The sequence below is a fragment of the Fonsecaea pedrosoi genome (assembly GCF_000835455.1).
Source record: "Fonsecaea pedrosoi CBS 271.37 unplaced genomic scaffold supercont1.4, whole genome shotgun sequence".
NCBI lineage: Eukaryota > Fungi > Ascomycota > Eurotiomycetes > Chaetothyriales > Herpotrichiellaceae > Fonsecaea > Fonsecaea pedrosoi.
The window spans coordinates 4,025,237-4,044,587 of record NW_013550612.1 but is presented as its reverse complement, the minus strand read 5'-3'; the positions used below and the strand labels follow the sequence as shown (position 1 = coordinate 4,044,587).

General features: G+C 51.8%; 9 protein-coding genes across 9 annotated transcripts; 5 read left to right on the top strand and 4 right to left on the bottom strand.

Annotated features, from left to right (window-relative positions):
* Positions 1 to 384: 384 nt before the first annotated feature.
* On the bottom strand, positions 385 to 786 carry Z517_07265 (uncharacterized protein; the record flags this gene model as incomplete). Its single annotated transcript, XM_013429003.1, has 1 exon — positions 385 to 786. One exon carries the CDS (start codon positions 784 to 786, stop codon positions 385 to 387), a length of 402 nt encoding a protein of 133 aa, XP_013284457.1.
* A 342-nt stretch (positions 787 to 1,128) lies between these two features.
* On the bottom strand, positions 1,129 to 1,785 carry Z517_07264 (uncharacterized protein; the record flags this gene model as incomplete). Its single annotated transcript, XM_013429002.1, has 1 exon — positions 1,129 to 1,785. One exon carries the CDS (start codon positions 1,783 to 1,785, stop codon positions 1,129 to 1,131), a length of 657 nt encoding a protein of 218 aa, XP_013284456.1.
* A 541-nt stretch (positions 1,786 to 2,326) lies between these two features.
* On the bottom strand, positions 2,327 to 2,908 carry Z517_07263 (uncharacterized protein; the record flags this gene model as incomplete). The annotated part of the gene is made up of 1 exon (XM_013429001.1): positions 2,327 to 2,908. One exon carries the CDS (start codon positions 2,906 to 2,908, stop codon positions 2,327 to 2,329), a length of 582 nt encoding a protein of 193 aa, XP_013284455.1.
* Positions 2,909 to 3,909: 1,001 nt separating this feature from the next.
* Z517_07262 (uncharacterized protein) lies at positions 3,910 to 7,022 on the top strand (the record flags this gene model as incomplete). Its single annotated transcript, XM_013429000.1, has 8 exons — positions 3,910 to 4,397; positions 4,451 to 4,600; positions 4,652 to 4,673; positions 4,723 to 5,256; positions 5,307 to 5,659; positions 5,708 to 5,956; positions 6,041 to 6,256; positions 6,278 to 7,022. The coding sequence occupies 8 exons, from the start codon at positions 3,910 to 3,912 to the stop codon at positions 7,020 to 7,022; spliced, it is 2,757 nt and encodes a 918-aa protein (XP_013284454.1).
* A 901-nt stretch (positions 7,023 to 7,923) lies between these two features.
* Positions 7,924 to 9,296, top strand: Z517_07261 (histidinol-phosphate transaminase; the record flags this gene model as incomplete). The annotated part of the gene is made up of 2 exons (XM_013428999.1): positions 7,924 to 8,009; positions 8,063 to 9,296. 2 exons carry the CDS (start codon positions 7,924 to 7,926, stop codon positions 9,294 to 9,296), a joined length of 1,320 nt encoding a protein of 439 aa, XP_013284453.1.
* An 881-nt stretch (positions 9,297 to 10,177) lies between these two features.
* Positions 10,178 to 12,913, top strand: Z517_07260 (uncharacterized protein; the record flags this gene model as incomplete). Its single annotated transcript, XM_013428998.1, has 2 exons — positions 10,178 to 10,274; positions 10,326 to 12,913. 2 exons carry the CDS (start codon positions 10,178 to 10,180, stop codon positions 12,911 to 12,913), a joined length of 2,685 nt encoding a protein of 894 aa, XP_013284452.1.
* An 828-nt stretch (positions 12,914 to 13,741) lies between these two features.
* On the top strand, positions 13,742 to 14,243 carry Z517_07259 (uncharacterized protein; the record flags this gene model as incomplete). Its single annotated transcript, XM_013428997.1, has 3 exons — positions 13,742 to 13,822; positions 13,898 to 14,035; positions 14,118 to 14,243. The coding sequence occupies 3 exons, from the start codon at positions 13,742 to 13,744 to the stop codon at positions 14,241 to 14,243; spliced, it is 345 nt and encodes a 114-aa protein (XP_013284451.1).
* A 1,237-nt stretch (positions 14,244 to 15,480) lies between these two features.
* Z517_07258 (uncharacterized protein) lies at positions 15,481 to 16,645 on the top strand (the record flags this gene model as incomplete). The annotated part of the gene is made up of 2 exons (XM_013428996.1): positions 15,481 to 15,699; positions 15,869 to 16,645. The coding sequence occupies 2 exons, from the start codon at positions 15,481 to 15,483 to the stop codon at positions 16,643 to 16,645; spliced, it is 996 nt and encodes a 331-aa protein (XP_013284450.1).
* A 286-nt stretch (positions 16,646 to 16,931) lies between these two features.
* Positions 16,932 to 18,854, bottom strand: Z517_07257 (uncharacterized protein; the record flags this gene model as incomplete). The annotated part of the gene is made up of 1 exon (XM_013428995.1): positions 16,932 to 18,854. The coding sequence occupies one exon, from the start codon at positions 18,852 to 18,854 to the stop codon at positions 16,932 to 16,934; it is 1,923 nt and encodes a 640-aa protein (XP_013284449.1).
* Between the last annotated feature and the right edge of the window lie 497 nt (positions 18,855 to 19,351).

Below are 19,351 nucleotides of genomic sequence, written 5' to 3'. Positions count from 1 at the left end.
CACAAAGGCAGAGAGGCACTGAAATACCTACTAGAGAACAGATAACTCCACCAACTCAACCGAGGAGAAGTGACGTCGATGATGGTAAGGCAAGAGACGGGCACCGCATTCACGTCTAACCATTGGAGATCTGAAAGGCAGAGAGGGTTTGTCACTGATCGCGATGTGGGGTTTCCACGAGACACGGGATGCTCGATCAGAAGAGAAAATGCGGGCGCATGATGATCGAGGACAATGTATGCGTCACTCGTGGATTGCGATGTCGGTGATGCTGCCAAGCAGTTTTGACAGTTTCTCTTGTTTTGGTCATTGAAAAAGCTGCAATTCTACATAGCGCAACCCTGTAAAATTGAGGGTTCGCCTATAGGTTGTTGGGTACGTCTCTCATAGAGTGGTAATTGGTATTTGCAAAGGTTCTGTCGTGTTGTTCGGCGAGGCTGTATCGATCCATGATGGATCCAACATCCAGCCAATGACGTCAGGATATTCAGGTTCGATGTTCTCATGAGCCGCAGCAGGCGGCGCTGCTTGTTCGGCAAGGCTACGGTCCACAATCCTCGTGCCCGAGACATTGTCACACGAGACTTTAACTGCCAAGAGGACATTAGTCTGGAGTTTGATGTTTGATGACGCGGTCGGGGTACTTGCAGGAGTCCTGACCGCAGTCAAATAGCCTAGTCGTTGGTTTCGGGGATCCCCTGCCGCGTAGGAGACATCTATACCTTGGATAGCGATGTACCCAACGCAAATGAGTGATTCGTGTGGTCGACTTTTGTCGTGCTTCATGCTGCGAGTTCGTATCCTCTCATTCTTTTTAAGGACTTGGTGAAGGAAAACACACTCCAGCCGTGTGATTGTGGACAAGCGGGCACCCGCTCCATCAAACAGGATTCCTTTCGATGGAGCCCAACTCAGATGCTGTAGCAAAGACGGCGCCGAATCGTTGCTGATAGCTTTGTCCGCTTGTACATTTTTGATTCGGAGAAGGACTGGTGACAGTGCGGTCGAGGTGGACGCACTCAATACAGGTCGAGTGGCCGTTGAGGAGACCGTTCCTCATTGTGACCATCATGCGGAATATGATCTGCCATGAAATAGCATTCGATGCATGGCTTCATGCCGTTCAGGTCAAGAGATGATTCCCAGCCGTCCCTCCCACTCATCCTCCTTTTTGACGCCCTTGTCTTCCTTGGCCGCCCTCCTCTTTTCATTCCTCTTTCTTCTCTTCTCCTCTCGCTCTGCCGCGTCAATTTCTTCAGCCTTTTTGATCCTCGCCTGAATGTCGAGCTCGCCCAACATTTTCGCCTCTTCTTCCTGCTGCCTCTTTCGCGCCTTGAGCATTTCCAACCTCTCCCTAACATCTTGGAGCGTCGCTCGTTTCACCTGTCCCGACTGCCCCGTGTTGATCAGGTGCTGCTTCGAATTCAGATGTTCAATGTACTGGACGTTGTCCTTGTATGTCAAATCACAGGCTTCGCAGTAAAATCCTGCACCTTTTCCCCGCCTCCCGACTCCCGCGCCTGCAGGTACAATCGTGCTCTTTCCGACCATGCTCGCCACGTCCAACCTCGAACCACGCGCAGTCGTGGACTCCAGGGAGGAGAAATCCACGGGCTTGTGCCATTTCTTGCCCTCGAGTTTGGCTTCATAGCGCGCTTTGGCTTCTTCCCGACGTTCTTCTTGTTCCTTTTTCGCCTTTGCTTCGTATTCGCTGCGATCCCAGGTGCGGCGGAAGTCGGTGTCGGAGGCGGCAGCGGTGCCGTAAGCGGATTTTCGGTCTGCCATGATAAAGCTCCCTCGGGTATGTCAAGGGGATGCTCTAAAGGAGTGTAGGTGTATCGAGGGTGCGTGAAGAGGGAGTGTCGAAGGCCAGACAAAAGGAAGATGCGGAGAAACACGATATGCGAAATTTACGGCTGTGGTTGGGGCGATCGGAAGACATTCCCGTGCGGAGGGCGTTGAAATCACCTATTAATTACAAATAGCTTGCCTAGCACCTTAGTTATTGTTGACGTCCATCTACGATAAGCATGAACATGAATCGAACAGTATTCATCGAAAGAGCCATCGATCTTGATGCAAATCTATTTCGCTTTGCCGGCCGAGACTGCGCAATCAGAAAATCCACTGTAATGTCTAGTCAACGCCAGTTTCGAGCTCATGTCACCAGCTATGTACCCCTAGCAAAAGGACCTATTGATCCAGTGCTTCGAGGTTGTATGCATTTTCGCTTCCTTTGCCCGTTGAAAGATTTCCAAGTTGTACTCAAAACTTTGCTTCTGTGTCTTCACTGCCTTTGGTCGTGTCTATCCTTGCTGGTGGGACATCAACCACAATAGATGTACTGCAAATTGAGCTGCTTCAACGGGTCCGCAGTGTTGGTGACGGTGTATCCAATCTTAACCGGCATGTTCATATCCGTCTCTGGACTGTCGTTGATGTTCAAGACCTGCAACTGAGCCAAGAATGTGTTCTGAGTGCTCGGGAAATCTGACCCTCCTTTGACGATGAACTTGATGTCGCGGTACCCGTACCCCTCAGGGACTATCGGTGTGGGTGTGTCAGGACAGAGGTAAACAAAGTTGACATCCTTGCTGATGGTCTGAGGAACGGACGAGGACGGCAAGGTGACATAGTTGTACAAGGCGTTGCAGGAGGTGCTGGTATCGCCGATGGAGCCACGAGACTTGACATTGATGTTGACTTCCCAGGTCATTCCGCACGGAGGACCGGCGGCGTTAGGACTGATGTTGAAGGTGAGAGGATCGGCGAGTGCAGCTGAGCCAGAGGTTTCGTTGCGTCTTGCCAGATCGACAATGGTCTCAACACCCAAGAGAGATGAGGGGATTGCCGTGGCATTGGCGAGAGCCAGCAAGAAAAGGAGGACCGGAAGCAAGATGAGTTCCATGTTGACGAAGTTTCGATACGGCTGAGAGCAATTGCCGTGTTGAGAAGTTGTTTGATTGCCAGCGACAGAAATGTCTATTGTGTTTATGATAAAAGATGAAACGTGGGCAAGAATCTGTGTGGTTTATATACCCTGAGAACCTATCTCTACCAACAGAAAGTAAACTTATCTTTTCAAGTGTCAGTGTGTCATTCACTGCAGATTAAGGTGACACTGAGGTACTTGACATGCTCATGATAAAATCTTCACAAATTGTCCTTTACCACGTTGGTCCAGGCCAGATGGCAACGCCCAGCCCAGTGCATAAGTGTCCCCTATCTCTCTTCGCCTGGCACTATCATCATATCCAGTCTCGTGCTGACGACAGGCTGTGATATGACCGTATGTCACAACCCTTAAAATTCTACTGTACATGCTGATGGGTATTTAAGTGGTGAAATTGTCGTGAAAGACTGCTGACTGCGTATTGGTTCAGCACTGGAATGTGACAAGGTGAGCGTAGATAGAGGTCTAAGGAAGTCATCTATCCACTAGAGATGACTTGATCTTTCGATCAAAGCGATAACTCACCATCCACTATAGTTAACCTAGGTAATGGCTTCACCATCCCGGCCTGGACGTGACAGGACCTTGGCGACGAGGTTGCCTGATTCTGCCTGGCGGCTGCCTGGCTGTCAAACTTGATCACTTGCTTTGGTTGGTTAGAAAGGATCAAACACCAAACAACAGGTCGCGACTGATGCGTGGGCCCGTCCATGTACAAATTATTTTCCTTGAACCATACACTAGAATGTGAAATGTGAAATGTGGAATGTGGATATGATCGCTTTGTTAAATGTCTCGGTCCCTGAAACAAACAGCTTTCCTGCTCATGCCGTCAAAATCCCATCTTCTCCTCTCCTCTCCCTCTATTCTGACCCGCAAGCTTCTTCTCACTTTTTCTCATTCACTCCTGGTTATTCACCAGTCCAAGGCGTGCATTGATATTGTCACTCGCAGCCATGAGCTCCGAAGATGGCTACGAGTATGGCTCCGAATATAACTCCGACGAAGAGCAAGAGCAAGAGCAACCCTACGACCCCCTGAGATCTCAAATCCGGGGTTGTCTTCGTGGAATACATAGCTCGGGGTCTTTCGCAACATCTGACCACAACGTCGAGCACATTCTTCCTGGTCTGGCCGTCAAAGGTGTCGGTCCTATCAGACTACCCTTATCTCGTGAAGATGCCAATGCTCTTATTCGAGTGAGCCGTCAAGCACCTTTTGGCAAGGGAGGGGAGACGCTGGTGGATGAGACGGTGAGGAAGACTTGGGAGATCGACGGAAAAGGGTTGTCATTCGAAAACAAAGGTTGGGATACCTGGCTTGAACAGATTCTCGAACATGTCTCCAACGGCTTGGGTATACCTGGGGGTGCTGGCAGTGTACAAGCTGAGCTTTACAAACTATTGGTGTATGAGGAGGGGGCCTTCTTCAAACCTCACAAAGAGTACGTCCCGAGTGCGAAGCCTGACAATTTACAGAGTTACTAACCTCGTGTAGTACGGAGAAGACCAAGAACATGTTTGGAACCCTGGTCGTTTGCCTACCGTCGGAGCACACTGGCGGCGCAGTGCGCTTGATTCATGGAGAAGAAGAGACAATTCTCGAGACAGACAAGTGGTCTTCTTACGGTGTCTCTTATTTGGCTTGGTAATCCCGGCACCTCATCCAACATATTCTCATGCTAATTGGTCTTTGAAGGTATAGTGATGTATCACATGAGGTAAGGGCATTACAGCGATCAGGTTTTGTATTGCAACTCATTGGAACAGATATTGCCAGTTAAATCAGGTTGTCGATTCGTTCTAACATACAACCTCATCAACGCCACTGTTCCACGTCAACTCTCAGCTGCTGTACTGGACGTTGAGCAATCCAACATCGACCGGGTGCTCACCGAATGGTATTCCATGCAAGACCAACCACAGTTCATGTGTTATGTCCTTGAACACAAGTATACCGGCGCAGGGCTTCGATTAAACTGTCTGAAAGGTGACGACTATTACCGTTGCTCTCAGCTTGAACGAGCTTGCCAGTCAAATGGTCGCTTTTGTATTTTCCTATCCCGGCTGCAACTGACTGTGAGCCGAAGCAATGACGAGGATTGCAGGGAAGAAGGGGACGAAGAGCTCTGCCTAAATAATGTTGTCACTCTACTGGGCACGAAGCTTCAAGATTCCCTGAAGATATCGGATGACTGCCTCGTCCAGCAATCTGTCTATGCAAACCGTGACCGTGACGAACAATGGGGAGGCGAACACTTGGGCAATCAGTATGCTGAAATTCTCCAAATTTACCATGATGCTGTACGTCCTGCGCCGAGTTGAAGTCGACCTAGTACTCACAATCAGTCTAGGTCGTTGTCATTGTTCGTCGAGACCAGATGACCAGGTTCCTCCTTGGTAGTGGTTATAAGCTTGAACACTACTCAAAGTTCCTTGATCGACTGTTTGTCAACCTCAAGGGTCAGAACGACGGTGAACATTCCCTCTTTCGTGAAATGATTGAACAGACATGCAACAGGCATCTTCAAATGCGGTATCGAGACAGTCGCCAGAAAGATGGTTTCTTGGGCCCCACAGCGATAGAGTTACTACGAATCGACAACCTTGAGCTAGCCAATACAGCCCTTGATGCTGTGGAGGAAAGCTTCGACAAGTCCACCTTCTGGAACCTTGCCATGCTGGGATTCGATAAAACGAAAGACTTGTAAGCTTGCCTGTAAACCGGTTTACACCCTCCACTAAGATATTCCAGTTCCACGAAAGCGTTTTCTCGGATTTCGAAACTGCACCTAGTTGATCGTGGCCTTCGAGCATTCCGCTCCGGTGTAAGATCTGGCTCTGCTGAACCTGACTCTCGAGGAAGATTAGAGAGCGCCGTTCACCAATGGGCGGTGGAAACCCTTTGCAAGGCTTTGAATTCGATCACAGAAGTTCTTCCCCAGGATGCGGGAGCTGTGGTTCAGATCATGGATACCTATGGGGATGCAAGGCTCTGGAAATGGTGAGTTCCTTGACTGAGGCCTAATGTTGTCCTTGTTAGGATGTTGGCTAACTCTCGCTCAAATAGCATGGATACCTTCCTTAGGCGCTTTGTGAACGAGACAGCCTTCGTAAGCGCGCTCTTCGTGGAGACCCTTTGCTACGCTCAAACGGCTCAAAAATCTGACGTGGTGGAACATCTTCTTTCGCCCATCTTTGATGCAGCTATGTCTTCCTTTCAGTTGCACCAATTTTCGTCATATAGGAAGTCGAGACTTCAGCATGAGGACTTCCCATTTTCGTCGTGGTCAGAGTCCTCTTGGTAAATTCGTGACGAATTAAGCAAGAAGGACGTCGCTGTCGTCGTGTCTCTTTATCGACGACTTTCAGGAGAAGATTTGTCTGAGGCGGGACAGCTACTTGAAAAGATTGCAAATGACACTGCGACAATCCAGCAAGACGACCTTGACCGCTTCATTATTCCACTCCTGCAGGATCTGGTCGACATCACCAAAATTCAGCCCCTTGAGGCTTCTCTGTTCTACGCCAAAGCTATCCCTACATATATTGAGAGGGCGGTGGAGAAGGAGCCCCCAAAACCGCATAATTGGTCCCTACCCGACGACATAGGCAAGTGTGATCGGACAAATTGTCCTCATTGCTCTGTTGTACGTGAGTTTCTGGAGAATCCAAGCGAAAAAGAGCGGTGTTTCACCATTCCCAAAGATCAGGATTCCCGTTTTGTTTGGCATTTCCCACATCACTACGATAGGAATAGAGACGAAAGTGGACAAGATCTCGCTATCAAGGTCACCAAATCTCTAAAGACATGGGAAGACAAACACAAGGAGTGGAGAAGGAGAGCGGATAACGCTCAATCGAAGCTTCAGTCCCTTCCTGAAATGCCACTACGCGAATGCCTCGGAAATACCGAGTATCAAGACTTGATGGAGCTCCGGATCGTCAAACTATCAGCCGAAGATGTGAGCCAGGGACCGCCAGACTCCGCCAAAGCAAACCCAGCTCCTGTCACACCGGGAGGCTCTGCTGGTGCTGAGACGAAGGGAAGAAAAAGACGGAGGATTTGATCATCGGCGATCTTAGGTACCTGGCTGCGATCACTTGGTCGAGATTCAGTACCAGCCTGTCACGGCCGTGCACTGAAGGTGATACTAGGGGGGATCACCTCGAGACGTTGGCGATGAAGCACCACCGACATGAACACCAGGTCACCATTTTTTACCTTTCTTCTTTTTCAAAGCTTTTTGGACTGGCAACAGCATTTGATAGTAGTCATAGCAGCTAACGGGTGCTTGGGAGCAACGCTGCGACACACTGTGTAATATTGGGTAGCCTGGCGTCACGTCAACGGACCAAGATCAAAGCCTGGTGGAAAGAAGGGAGGAATCTATTTTTTTGTAAGTGATAAAGACATAGGGGAGCATAAAACGGTGCTCTGGCGCCGAGCATGAAAAAGCTTGTGGCCTACAAAGTATGAACTCGGTGCAAGTATGCCAGGGCAGGCAAAGAGCTGGCGTAAATTTGCCCCAGCCCATTCAGAGTGAGCTCAGCGGCGTGCGTCTAGCAATTAGACAAGATGGAAGATTAGGAGTCTCCCATGTGTTGTGCCATGGTTACTTTCCAAATCAAGGTGTATAACTATTACGAGGTACGGTACCGAGATCCACTGGGAACCAGTACGAGGTAGATCGGATCCCTTGATTCGAGATGCCGAAGTGTCGCCAAGTTAAGCATCACTCGCTACTAGTAAGTCACGGGTGGTAACAATCGCACTGATAATAGGCGAGCTAAAAACCTCGCAATTGAATCTAGCGGCAGTCTCCGCAAACTCCTGCCTTGCAGGTAAGTCAGGCACTGCGGAGAAAGATCAAAAAAGGTTGGAGATTATTTTTCATTTCGCATTATCGAGACAAACTCGCCCAGTTCGTGGAATTTTCTTTCTCATTAGAGCTGTGCTAAGGGGACAAGATGGCACCGAAAACCTCACCGTTTGATCTGGCAAAGTGCGCGAGACCCAATATCCTCAAATTAAAGCCGTACAGGTGTGCGCGAGAGTGAGTTTGTCCCGGGCGCATGTCGCGGGCCATTTACTGACTCATCTGCGCAGTGACTACAAAGACGACGGTACCAACATCCTCCTCGACGCGAACGAGAATGCCTACGGTCCTGGCTTAGACCTTGAAGCGGACGGTATTCATGACAACGGAGATAAGGCGACGGTGAACTTTCTGGGTCTGAATAGATACCCTGATCCCCATCAACATGAACTGAAGGAACTGTTCTGTCGCCTCAGAAACACACATGTCCACACAGACAAACAATTGAAACCCGAGAACCTGTTCTGTGGAGTCGGGTCAGATGAAGCCGTCGACGCTTTGTTACGCTGCTTTTGTGTTCCTGGAACAGACAAGATTCTGACCTGTCCTCCCACATACGGCATGTACGCAGTTAGCGCAGACGTCAACGATATCGAGATCGTTCAAGTGCCCCTTGACCCCGAAAATGGGTTCTCGCTGCGACCCCAACAGATCTTGGACAAACTCTCCGCTGATTCCTCCATAAAGATGGTGTACATCTGCTCTCCGGGAAACCCCACCGCGAGCCTCATACCCAAGGAAGACATCCGACAAATCTTGGAGCATCCGACGTGGAACGGCATTGTCGTTGTGGACGAGGCATACATTGACTTCTCACCTGAAGGGTCAAGCCTGGCCGAATGGGTGTTGGAGTGGCCTAACCTGGTGGTGATGCAAACATTGAGCAAAGCATTTGGTCTGGCGGGGATTCGCCTAGGAGTGGTGTACAGCAGTCGCGAGATTGCTGCGCTGCTCAATAACATGAAGGCGCCATACAATATCTCAAGTCCAACCAGTGCCATTGCAATAAAGGCGTTACAAGAAGAGAATCTGGCAGTCATGCGGCGATATCGCGAGAAAATTATTCAACAACGAGACCGACTTCTTCGAGAGCTCCCACTTGTCCCAGGTATTGGCCGCTTCCGAGGAGGGACTGCTTCAAACTTCCTGCTAGTCGAGATTCTGGACAAACCGCGGGAAGAGGGTGGACAACCAGACAATGTGACAGCTTTAAATGTTTACGAGACCATGGCGGGGCAACGTGGAGTGGTGGTCCGTTTCCGTGGGAAGGAGTACGGATGCAAGGGCTGTCTGAGGATCACGGTGGGGACTGAGCAGGAAGTAGATCGTTTCCTGAAGGAAATCAGATCTGTCTTGGGTCACATTTATTCGGCTTCATCACGAGGCTCGAACGTCAATGGAATCGACAAGGAAAATCAGAATGAGGGGGAACGCGAGGCGGCTGCCAACAGTGTGATATCATAAGGCTCACGGCTTTCTTCCTAGCGGGTGCTTAGGGGCCATCTACTAGTTGGAGCTCACGGGTTGGCGGTGCCTAGAATGAGTGGAGGCCGCTTAGACTTTTCTTTTTGGCAGATCCCATGGTTAGAGGGCTCCAGGAGCGGAAAGGGCCTATTCTCCCAATAGCGTTGCCTAAAGTTTTACGGCTATGCCCAAAACCGATAGAAAGAAACAACACCTGTTTCTCCCTTATCCTGTTACATTCTGCCAACACATCGCTCTGGACTCCTACACTGCCGTCCAATCCAGCACCACACCGCTTCGCCTCTCTCTCTTTTTCTCACGTTCTCACTGGCACGTCTGCCCTGATTTCTCTTGCAGCCTGGCACACGAGGTATTGCGCAGGAACGCGGAACCACCCTCCAAATCTGTCGCTCCAAACTTCCCTGCCTTGCGTATGCCTCGCGGTAGGCCACACCCTGCTCGCAATTCTGATGCCCTATGCTAGTGACTGAGCGAGTGATGGACATGCTATGAAGGGATATAGCCACCGCAGCCACCTGCCTGCCGCATCCTGCACCTTGATCTCATCATCCGCCCTGCATCTACGTGTAATCATCTCTTGTCCCTCAGTTTCGAGCCTCCGAATCGCTGTCCTCCCCTCTCGATAAACGCTCATTTGTCCTACCCTTGTCAGCCTCCGGCCTGCGGCTGTGTTGTCAATAAGTCTGGTCAATTCACTTCTCGGTTACTCCGCCTTCACTTTGCCAAGTCGAACTCGAGAGGCTACTCAGACACCAGCGACCCTTCTTTTCGCGGAACAATGTTGAATGAGTTGAAGAGAAGGCAATTGATCGTCGCATTACACTGTTGAGGGACTGTCGCCCAAAGGGTATTGTTACATCATGGTCAAGGCGGATGTCAAACGGGACTACTATGCGGATTTGGATCTTCCTCCTACCGCCGATGCAGAGGAGATCAAAAAACAATTTAGACTTCTGGGTAAGAGAACAGAGCGGCACATACACCTGAGCTGAACTCACAGCGTTACAGCGAAACAATACCACCCGGATCGAAACCCTGGTCATGAAGTCGAGGTCGTCCCTAGGTTCCAAGCTGTCCAAGCCGCTCATGAAATTCTCAGCGATCCTGTAGAGAAGGCCAAGTATGATGCTGGTCGGGCAAAACTGGCTGCTAAGGCCGCTGCGACCGCTTCAACAGCATATTCCTCCGATCCCTACGGCTTTTCAAGACCGAACAACGCCAAATCGACCCCTACCACAAAACAGCAATTCCCTTTTCCACCGCCTCCCAAGCCGGCGCAAAATCGTGCCCCGTTTGCGACGGTAAATCCGAAGCAGCAAGCCTCTTCTGGTGCCGATAAGTTCAATGCATTCACCCGCGGAGTACCACAATCATGGGACCGTTCGAAGTACGATGAGGCTCGAGCAGAGGCCGCAAGAGTTTTCCCCACCATGAGGCCCACGTCGTCTGCCCAACAAATGCCACCGCGGTCGGTACCCAGACAAGCCCCTACTGCTCCCAAACCACCTTCCAGCTCAGATATGCCATACGCGCCCAATGTACCGCCCACGGGTTTTCCAGGCTTGTCGAGGACGGCAAGTTCCAGAAAACCAGACTATCACGGGGCAGACACTTCGCAGTTTCCTCGTTCGGCGTTTTCTTACGTCCAAGGAACGCGCGGACAGCCGCCGCCTCCTAACCCACATATCCACGTCCAAGACAACCATTCCATGCGTTCGCCGCCTGTTTCTAGAGCCAGGCCCGCGGTGAGTCCTCTGCGGCATACGCGATCCTCCGATTATGACATGAGACACGATCTCGGAGGTCGTCCACCCTCAAGATATGCAGGAGGAGGCGGGGAGCGAACAGACATCAATGGAGACGGTCTACATCGTTCGTCGAGCGTCCGCAACTCACCCATTGATGATCGAGGACCGTTTGGCAGGTCCTCGACTCGCTATGAGAGTATTCCACGTCATCGGAGTGCCAGCCCTGGGATGCGAAAAGCAGGGATACATGCAGATTTCTCAGAGACCTCTTCAAGTGACGAAGAAACGCTGCATACGAATTCGAGGCCGAAAGCTGTGCCCCGGAGCAGACCAACCGCCCGCACAGGACCGAGTTATGATGCTGACAACAACCCGGGCTTGACGGGCCAATTCCCCAGTACTAACTATACTAGAATTGTCGATGACAGTCGGTATCAGTACCCCCCTCCCGAACCGAAAGAATCGAGCCGCAAACCCTTCCCAGGCGTGACAACCCCAGAGGACGAGGGACCCAAGCCTAATGTGTGTCATAGTGGCGGAGGAGGTTCGGAAAACCCCAAGTATGCTCCCTTTTTCTTGGATTCCCAAACCTGGTCCCGAGGAAATAGACGTGATTGTTTTGCCCAAAGAGGGCGTTCCTTCAACGGATTTCCTTCCTGGGCAGTCCCCTCGAGTGTTTTCCCGCAGACCACGCCTCCTCGGCCTCATAGGCAGAACGGTGACACGCCTGGGGCAGGAGGTGGTCTTGAATCTGTTCAGTCGTGGAGCAAGAGCGCTAACCCAAGCGTCAGTAATGACTCCGCCCACCCCAAGGTCCAGACGACATTCTCAGCGGCGGAATGGCATGATAAGGTGACGGCCGAGGACATCTTCCGTCCAGATGAGTCCCAGACACGCAAGTCCCCTTCGAAACTCAACCGAACCGGGAGTAAACCAACGTCACGAGGAAGAGCACAATCACGGTCTGCAGAGCACGATCCTGCTTCTTCGTCTGAGGTTCCCAACGGTCATACAGAAGACAAGTCGACCGCATTCCAACCTGGAAAGTTGGCTGACGACTGGGCTGCTAAAGCCTCGGCAAGACCAGCTCCTTCTCGCAATCCAAGAGCAAGCCCCGCTTCTGACACCACTGACGATTCTAGAGATCGCTACGTCGTGGTGGAGGAAGACGCAATGGACGTCGACACCCCGCCAACTAACAATACCAAGGTCCCTGCCTCAAATGGAGTCAAATATCCAGCGAGTGGGGAACCGCCCCGCCCCGAACCGAAACGTCGGTCAACAAATGGAGGGGTGGATCTCAAGGAATTTGCTCAACAAGCTCCATTTGCGCCAACGTCGGCCGGGCTCAAAGGCATGAAAGATGACCTTGAAACATTCCTCCCGTTTGAGTCTCGAGCGTCTAACGATGTCAACCTCAATCGTGCAGCGTCCGCACGGATCCGGGCTCTGAATCTGCCCAAACCACCGAAAGTCGTGGTTCCGCCGGCTGCGGATCGATTGGACAAGATCAATTTTGCGCAGTATGTGTCAAATATGGAGAACTACATGCGCGAGTGGAATTTGTTCAATGCAAGGATGCTAGAGCATTTCCGATCCCGGCAGGATCGCGTTTGTGGCACGATGAGCCCACACTGGATTGCGCAGCCCAGTGACGGACCAGATGCAGATGCATTGGATAAAGACGGTGCTAGTGACAAACTGGCAGGATATGGCGCGTATATTCAATGGCTCAAAGACGATGCTCAGTGTCGGCATTGGTGGGAAGAGGCAAACGAAAGGCACCTGGAATGTATGGAAGACCTGGGTAAAATCAGGCAGGTTGCGAAGCAAAAGTTGCGGCCTTGATGAATATGGCACGGCTTCATAGATTTGCTACGGTACTTTGGAGAAGGAATATGCCATGAGATAAAAGGACCTTGACTCGACCAGCTGAGGCCACAAGGTGCAATTTGGAGGCAGGAACTGGGCGCAGTGTGGATGAGATACCCTTTTTGTCCTTGTTGCGCGGTTGTTGGCATCGACCGTGAGATGCATGAGCATCCTTCTGAATACATGTAGTTTTCAGGAGATTCTGGACATGGATGTACAAGTAGTTAGCATACGTGTGAGACAGCTGAATGTGACTGTGGCCAGCAGGCACAGGCATGCCTCAATACTCAATAGTCGCGACAGTAGAGTCTAAGAGTACGGAGAAGTACGATCATAAGCTTCACCAAGCATCTACTAAGCCCGCCAAGCTTTGGTTGCCGACTCGGGAAGTCGCCTTGTCAGATGCTTATCTAGTCTCAGCTTAATGCTTGGGGCTAAACCCCTTCACCAACGATTTACCCATGTCTCAACCTATCGTGCACTTCAATTGGCGCACCTCCTTGGATTGAAGCTTCCTAGACAATCGCCAGACCACTGCATCCAATGACTGGGTAAACGTTGATTGCTCCGACCAGGCCACGCAATCCCGCTTCGCGTAATGGGTCCAAAAACTTGGAATTGTGCCAGGAGTTTAAAATGACAGCTCAGCTTCCAGTTCAGCTTGAGCTCCTTTTTTTCCTTTTTGTCTCTCGTCCTTGTACAGGGAGATCTCGATATCTAACTCTACAGAACTCTGCTTCTCACAGAAACACTCGCTCCTCTCGACGGACTATCGGAATCTCACGCAGACTCACACTCAGCACGATGGACGCCGAAAACCAGCAACAGAAAAGCCAGGCTCCTCAAACCCAATCGGAGCCTGAAAGTGCCATCTCTCAGCAACCTGTGAGTTTGCTCCATTTGTCTGCGATGCACCACACTTCCACTTATGCCCCCATTGTCATACTACTGCTGTTGTAGCTTCGAAAAGACGTCGAATTACCTGATAATGTGCTGAACTCCCTCTTTCACAGGCTGCCCGTGAATCAATGGATGCCAGCGGCGTCAGCAACCGAGTCGGTCTCCGAGGCGGTGGTGAAGGCGAGGACATTTGCTGTGGTTTGTATGTCTTAGCTGCTCTTCAGTCTCTATCCGACAACTCCAAAGCCTGGACAATTGGCCACTGACGCGGTTCATACAGGTGCGCCGGATTTTTGTGCTTCGAATGCTGCAAGGATTGCTGCTAGAGGGGGTCACAACACCACAGAAGCAGTCGGACTGCGGACCAATGCGTGTCTACGAGCGCGATGAGTACACGGGAGACTGATACCCTATAAGTCCATCCAGCAAAGACGGTTTTGCGTCTGGGGAGTCGCAACCAATATACACCTTCAAATCCATTTGAGATCTTTTATGTGAATGTCCACTACGTGGTTACTGGAGATGGGTGATCTTCGGACTCCATGTCTACTTTCCACTGTTGTGCTTCGTCAGTTTCCCTCTCTCGACCGTGAATGCCAATCCCCTTTCCGTTCGATACTAACATGGTTTCGTTCAGGAGGTACGGAGCAGGTTGGGGTTCTTGGACTCTAGCTGATCCGGGTCATAGATGGTGCTTGCAATTTGCGCAGTACATGGAGCAAACTCGCCAAAGCAACGACAGGCTGATCCGGCTGCTTTTGTCGCGCGGGGTGAACACACAGATCAGGAATGCTCTTGGCGGGGTGCTTGCTGCGGGTGAAGCGGCTGGTGTCTGATGCCAACCTGTGTCTTAGAGGGTATGGCCTGACACACTTTGTTGGGTTATTCGCTGTCGAGTGTCTGCCTGCACGGATAATTCGTACAGTGCCACATGCCTGTTCACTCTTTCAGTCTCCTCGACAGATCAATATTACTGGGTTTCCACGACGCCGTCAAAACGTCGACACCTACAGAGCTGCCACCGAGTAAACCTGACCGTGACACAACTGAGGGAGGCTATGGCTGCTAAGGTCCATCATATACATAAACTCACATTTAGCACCTCCGATTTTCACTGGGATCACATGGAAAATGGCTGCATCTCAGGCTCCCCACTTCACGACGAGAGGGTTTCCAAATACCAAGTTTGGAGATCAAATGTAGGAAAAGTCGTATTGGGGATCGAATACTCTCTCAAAACTCTTTGGTGTGGTGGCAGGACTTGTACAGCCACTACTAGGAAGCATTTGGGTGACGAGACAGGTTTTGGCCCCATTATTCGCGAGAAGGAACAAAGTAAATTTGTGTATGAATGTGGTCTTTGTGGTCACGCGCTCACGCAGAACTAGTCATTGATTCTCTCGACACATTCAGGGAGATGGTCACAAGATAGATGAAACCCAGATAGGCAATTTGATGGATGGGAAATAAACAGCTGACCTGAACTGACCTGCCTCAACTCAACTCAACTCAACTACCTTGACCGCCATCTCAGCGGTGCCAACCAAACGAGTACAGCCACATCGCCATCGCTATTGCTATCGCCAACACCATCACCCACAGTCTCCTCTCGGAAAATGACTCCCCCATCAGCCTGGCCGGCCATGAACCCCGTCGTCGACGCCTTCTGCCACTGGATCGGCCTGGACTATTTCTACGAGTGGCAGCGATGGGGGAACCTGGGCCATTTTTTATCCGTCTGTCGCCTCGTCGACACAAACGGCGTCAGGCAGCTGCACTGGAACATCAACACGTGGACCGACGACGAGGTCCTGGCGTGGAAGCAGTCGTACATGACGACGTGTTCGTCGATTGAGGTTGCTGTGAGCCTGCGCCCCCTCGTCTTCTCTCTCTCTCTCTCTCTCTCTCTCTCTCTCTCTCTCCTTCTCCCTACTTCTTGGGGGGAAGTGGTAAACAAAAAATACTCGATACCTATACATGAATTTGGAGGGCTTCATTCATTCGCTCACTGATGTTGTTGCTATGTAACAGGGCGCCATCTTCGCCAGCGTCGGCCTGACTGCCCTGCAACTCCCCAACATGGACTCGACGCACTGGAGCGCGCGGGCGCTGCTGACATGCTCGATGATCCTCGGGGTGCTGTCGGTCGTCTTCGCCGCATCGCAGCAATCCGACATGGGCATGCTCAACAAGCCGCTCGACATCCGGCTGTTCCTCAGCCGGGGCAAGGCCGTGCCGACGCAACGCGGATACCGCTACCGCAAACCGTTCGCGTTGCTGCCGCTCGAAAGCTCCGTCGCCGCGCTCAAGCAGTTCGACCTGCCCAAGGTGGTCCTCAACCTGGCCGTGCTGCTGTACATCATCGGGGTGGGCGTCTACCTGCTCTACGCGTGGCTGTACCGGGTCGAGCCGGCGGGCGGGCGCGACGACTTCCGGAACGTCTTCATCGCCTTCGCCGCCACCGTGGGTGTCGTGTACCTGTACGTCGCCGTCGTCGGCGCCCTCGCCTACGCCGACAACCGCAAGCGCACCGAGGACTTTGACCTCGACCGCACCACCACCTTTGCGAAACCGGCCTCCCAGGTCCAGCTGGAGGAGTGGCTCCGCGCCCTGCAGGACATGCAGAGCACCACCCTCGAGTCCGCAAACGTCTACATCCGCCTGCAGACCGCCGTCGACGACCTCAAGGCCAAGTGGGACGCGGACAGGGACGACTTCGAGCACCGTAAAAAGGTAATGCGCACCGCGCAGAAGAACAGCAGGAAGCGGCATGCGAGAGACGCGCCAGCAGCAGCACATCGTGCATGAACCTGAACCTGAACCAGACCGGACCGATCCGATCCGGACCAGAACGAAAGATAAAGCGATTAGATGGCTGGCAATGTTCTTCGTTTGCGTCAAAGTTCAGGGTTCATATCTCGATCACAGTCTTTGGTGGTTACAGTCGTAGTAGTGATCCGATGCTAGATTCTCAGTATATATTCCATGTCAAATACTAGTAGTAGTGCGTTTGTTGGACTCTCTATGGTCTTCTACTCTACCTCTTAAGATCAATTCGAACTTGGTGGGCGGTTAGAAGCTTCCACTCGCCCCCTCATCCCATTGCAACCACAACCTCCCACGGCCGCAGCAACATTGCCCAACTCCTATCCTGTCCACTGTCTCTTCGTATCTCATTGGCGCTCTCCCCATTGCGCGTGTAATTGCGGAACTCGTCCAGAATGGCACCTCTCTTCAGCCCGGCTTCATCAAACAAGACTGGTGCTGCCTTGGCCGGCGGACTCCACCATATCTCCTGGCCCGAGAAGTTCGTTACGACGAGGCACTTCCTGGCCTTTTCGACACTCGCGGCCGATGAGTCCGGATGGTCGGCTTTTGCGGAATCTTCTGTCCTCAGATAGGCGACCACGGTGACAAACTCGTTGTCCAAGTCCAGCATCTCGAAATCGCCGTACACAAACACGTCCTTGTACCGCTTGCGGAGCTGGAGCACGCGCTGCCAGTAATGGAATGCGCTGTCGTGGTCGGCAAGCTGCGCCTCGGCATTCCACTCCCTAAAGTCCGGGTGGATGGACATCCAGGGTTTTACATCCTTGGAAGCCCCATCAGGCAGGAAACCAGCGTAGGTGTCTGCATCGGATGTCCATTGCATTGGCGTCCTGGCATTGTCACGCCCAATGAGCCGATACTGTCTCCTATAGGCGGCTTGTTTCTCTTTGTCGTGGGGAAAGTCCCTCAGCACCGTCTTCCAGTGATTGAGTTCCTCGATGTCCTTGTACTCGTCCATACCCCAGCTCTCGGGCACATTGATCTGGGCCATTTCTTGGCCTTGGTACACAAAGATGGTGCCAGACAGAAGACCCATGTGTGCAGCCAGCAACTTGGCTGACTTGGTCCGGTAGGCATCGCTGTCGTCGCAATACCGGGAAACAGTCCGTCCTTGGTCGTGGTTCTCCATAAACACGGCGTTCCATCCTGCGTTCTGGAGCATAAATGACTGCCACTTGGACACGATGTGCTTCAAGTTCCGCGGATCAAAGTCCTGATGATCCCACTTGATCCCGCCGGGTTTGACGTCCATGCCCACTATGTCGAATTGGAATACCATTGCGAGCTCGCCGCGATCTTGTCCCACAGCCTTGAGGATCTCCTTGGTGTCCTCCACCCCGGGCATCTCACCCACCGAGAATGCGTCATACTCTCTGAGAATCGCCCCGATCTCGCGCAAGTACTCATGCAACCGTGGACCGCACGCAAAATACTTGGTACCAGACTGCAAGAAACCAGGCCGTGTAATCTCTCCGTCCGGCAAGCCAGGCTCTTTAGAGATGAAGTTGATGACGTCCATCCTGAAGCCGTCCACACCACGATCTAGCCAGAATCGCATCATGGAATGAACAGCGTCTCTGACCGCCGAATTCTCCCAGTTCAAGTCGGGCTGCGCACTTGCGAAAAGGTGGAGGTAGTATTCGTCCGTGGCTTCGTCGTAGGTCCAGGTAGAGCCAGAGAAGGCGGATTCCCAGTTGTTGGGTGGAATGCGATTGCCGTCGTCGTCGTAGCGTGGCGGCCGCCAAATGTACCAATCGCGATACGGGTTATCTTTGGAGGAACGCGATTGCTTGAACCACTCGTGCTGATCAGACGTGTGATTGACCACTAGATCCATCACGTATCTGATGCCACGGTCGTGTAGCCCTTTGATGAGCTCATCATGGTCTTCCATCGTGCCGTATCCCGGATAAATGGCATGGTAGTCAGAGATGTCATATCCCATGTCCACTTGTGGAGACTGCAAGATAGGACTGAGCCACACAATATCCACCCCAAGACTAGCGATGTAGTCCAGCTTTGAGATGATGCCGCGAAGATCGCCTTTTACAGTGCCCGAGGCCTTGTCCACGGTGCAGTTGGCTGATTTGAAAGATGCCGGATAGATCTGATAGACCGAGGATTCCTTCCACCAGGCACGACGGAGAGGGGGCTTCTCAGCTGAAGCAACCTGTGATGTATCGGCCATTGTGACCCGTGCGCGATCGATAGCCCTGTCGTGAAAACCGTACTGGTCTGTAACCGTTACCCTACACCTTGCTCTGAACGATTGGAGATGACTTTGAGGGGAAATACGTGGCGACCGACTGCGCTGCTGCCGGCCGTTTAAATGTCACAGATTCTTAAGAAGAAAACAAGTCTCTGAGATTAGTTAGTATATACCTCTATTGGAGGCGGTCAGATTCGAGTGCGAAGAAGGCTTTGTCAGAGGCGGCGAGATTTCCTAGATGGTGATCACTTCCTCTGTTACATGCATACAGACACATTGGCAAATTGAGTTGGCACTGCGACAGTGACAGAGGTTAAGAATGGCACGTCATGTCACAGCAGTCATGAATCAGAATGTTGGTTGGCATTGCAACCATGCCGAAGCCTCACCACGCCATGCATGCGGGAATCTCCCCTGCAGCCGAAAGTTTCTCCGAGATCGAATCAATGTGCGATGCTGCCGGTTTAGTTGGATGA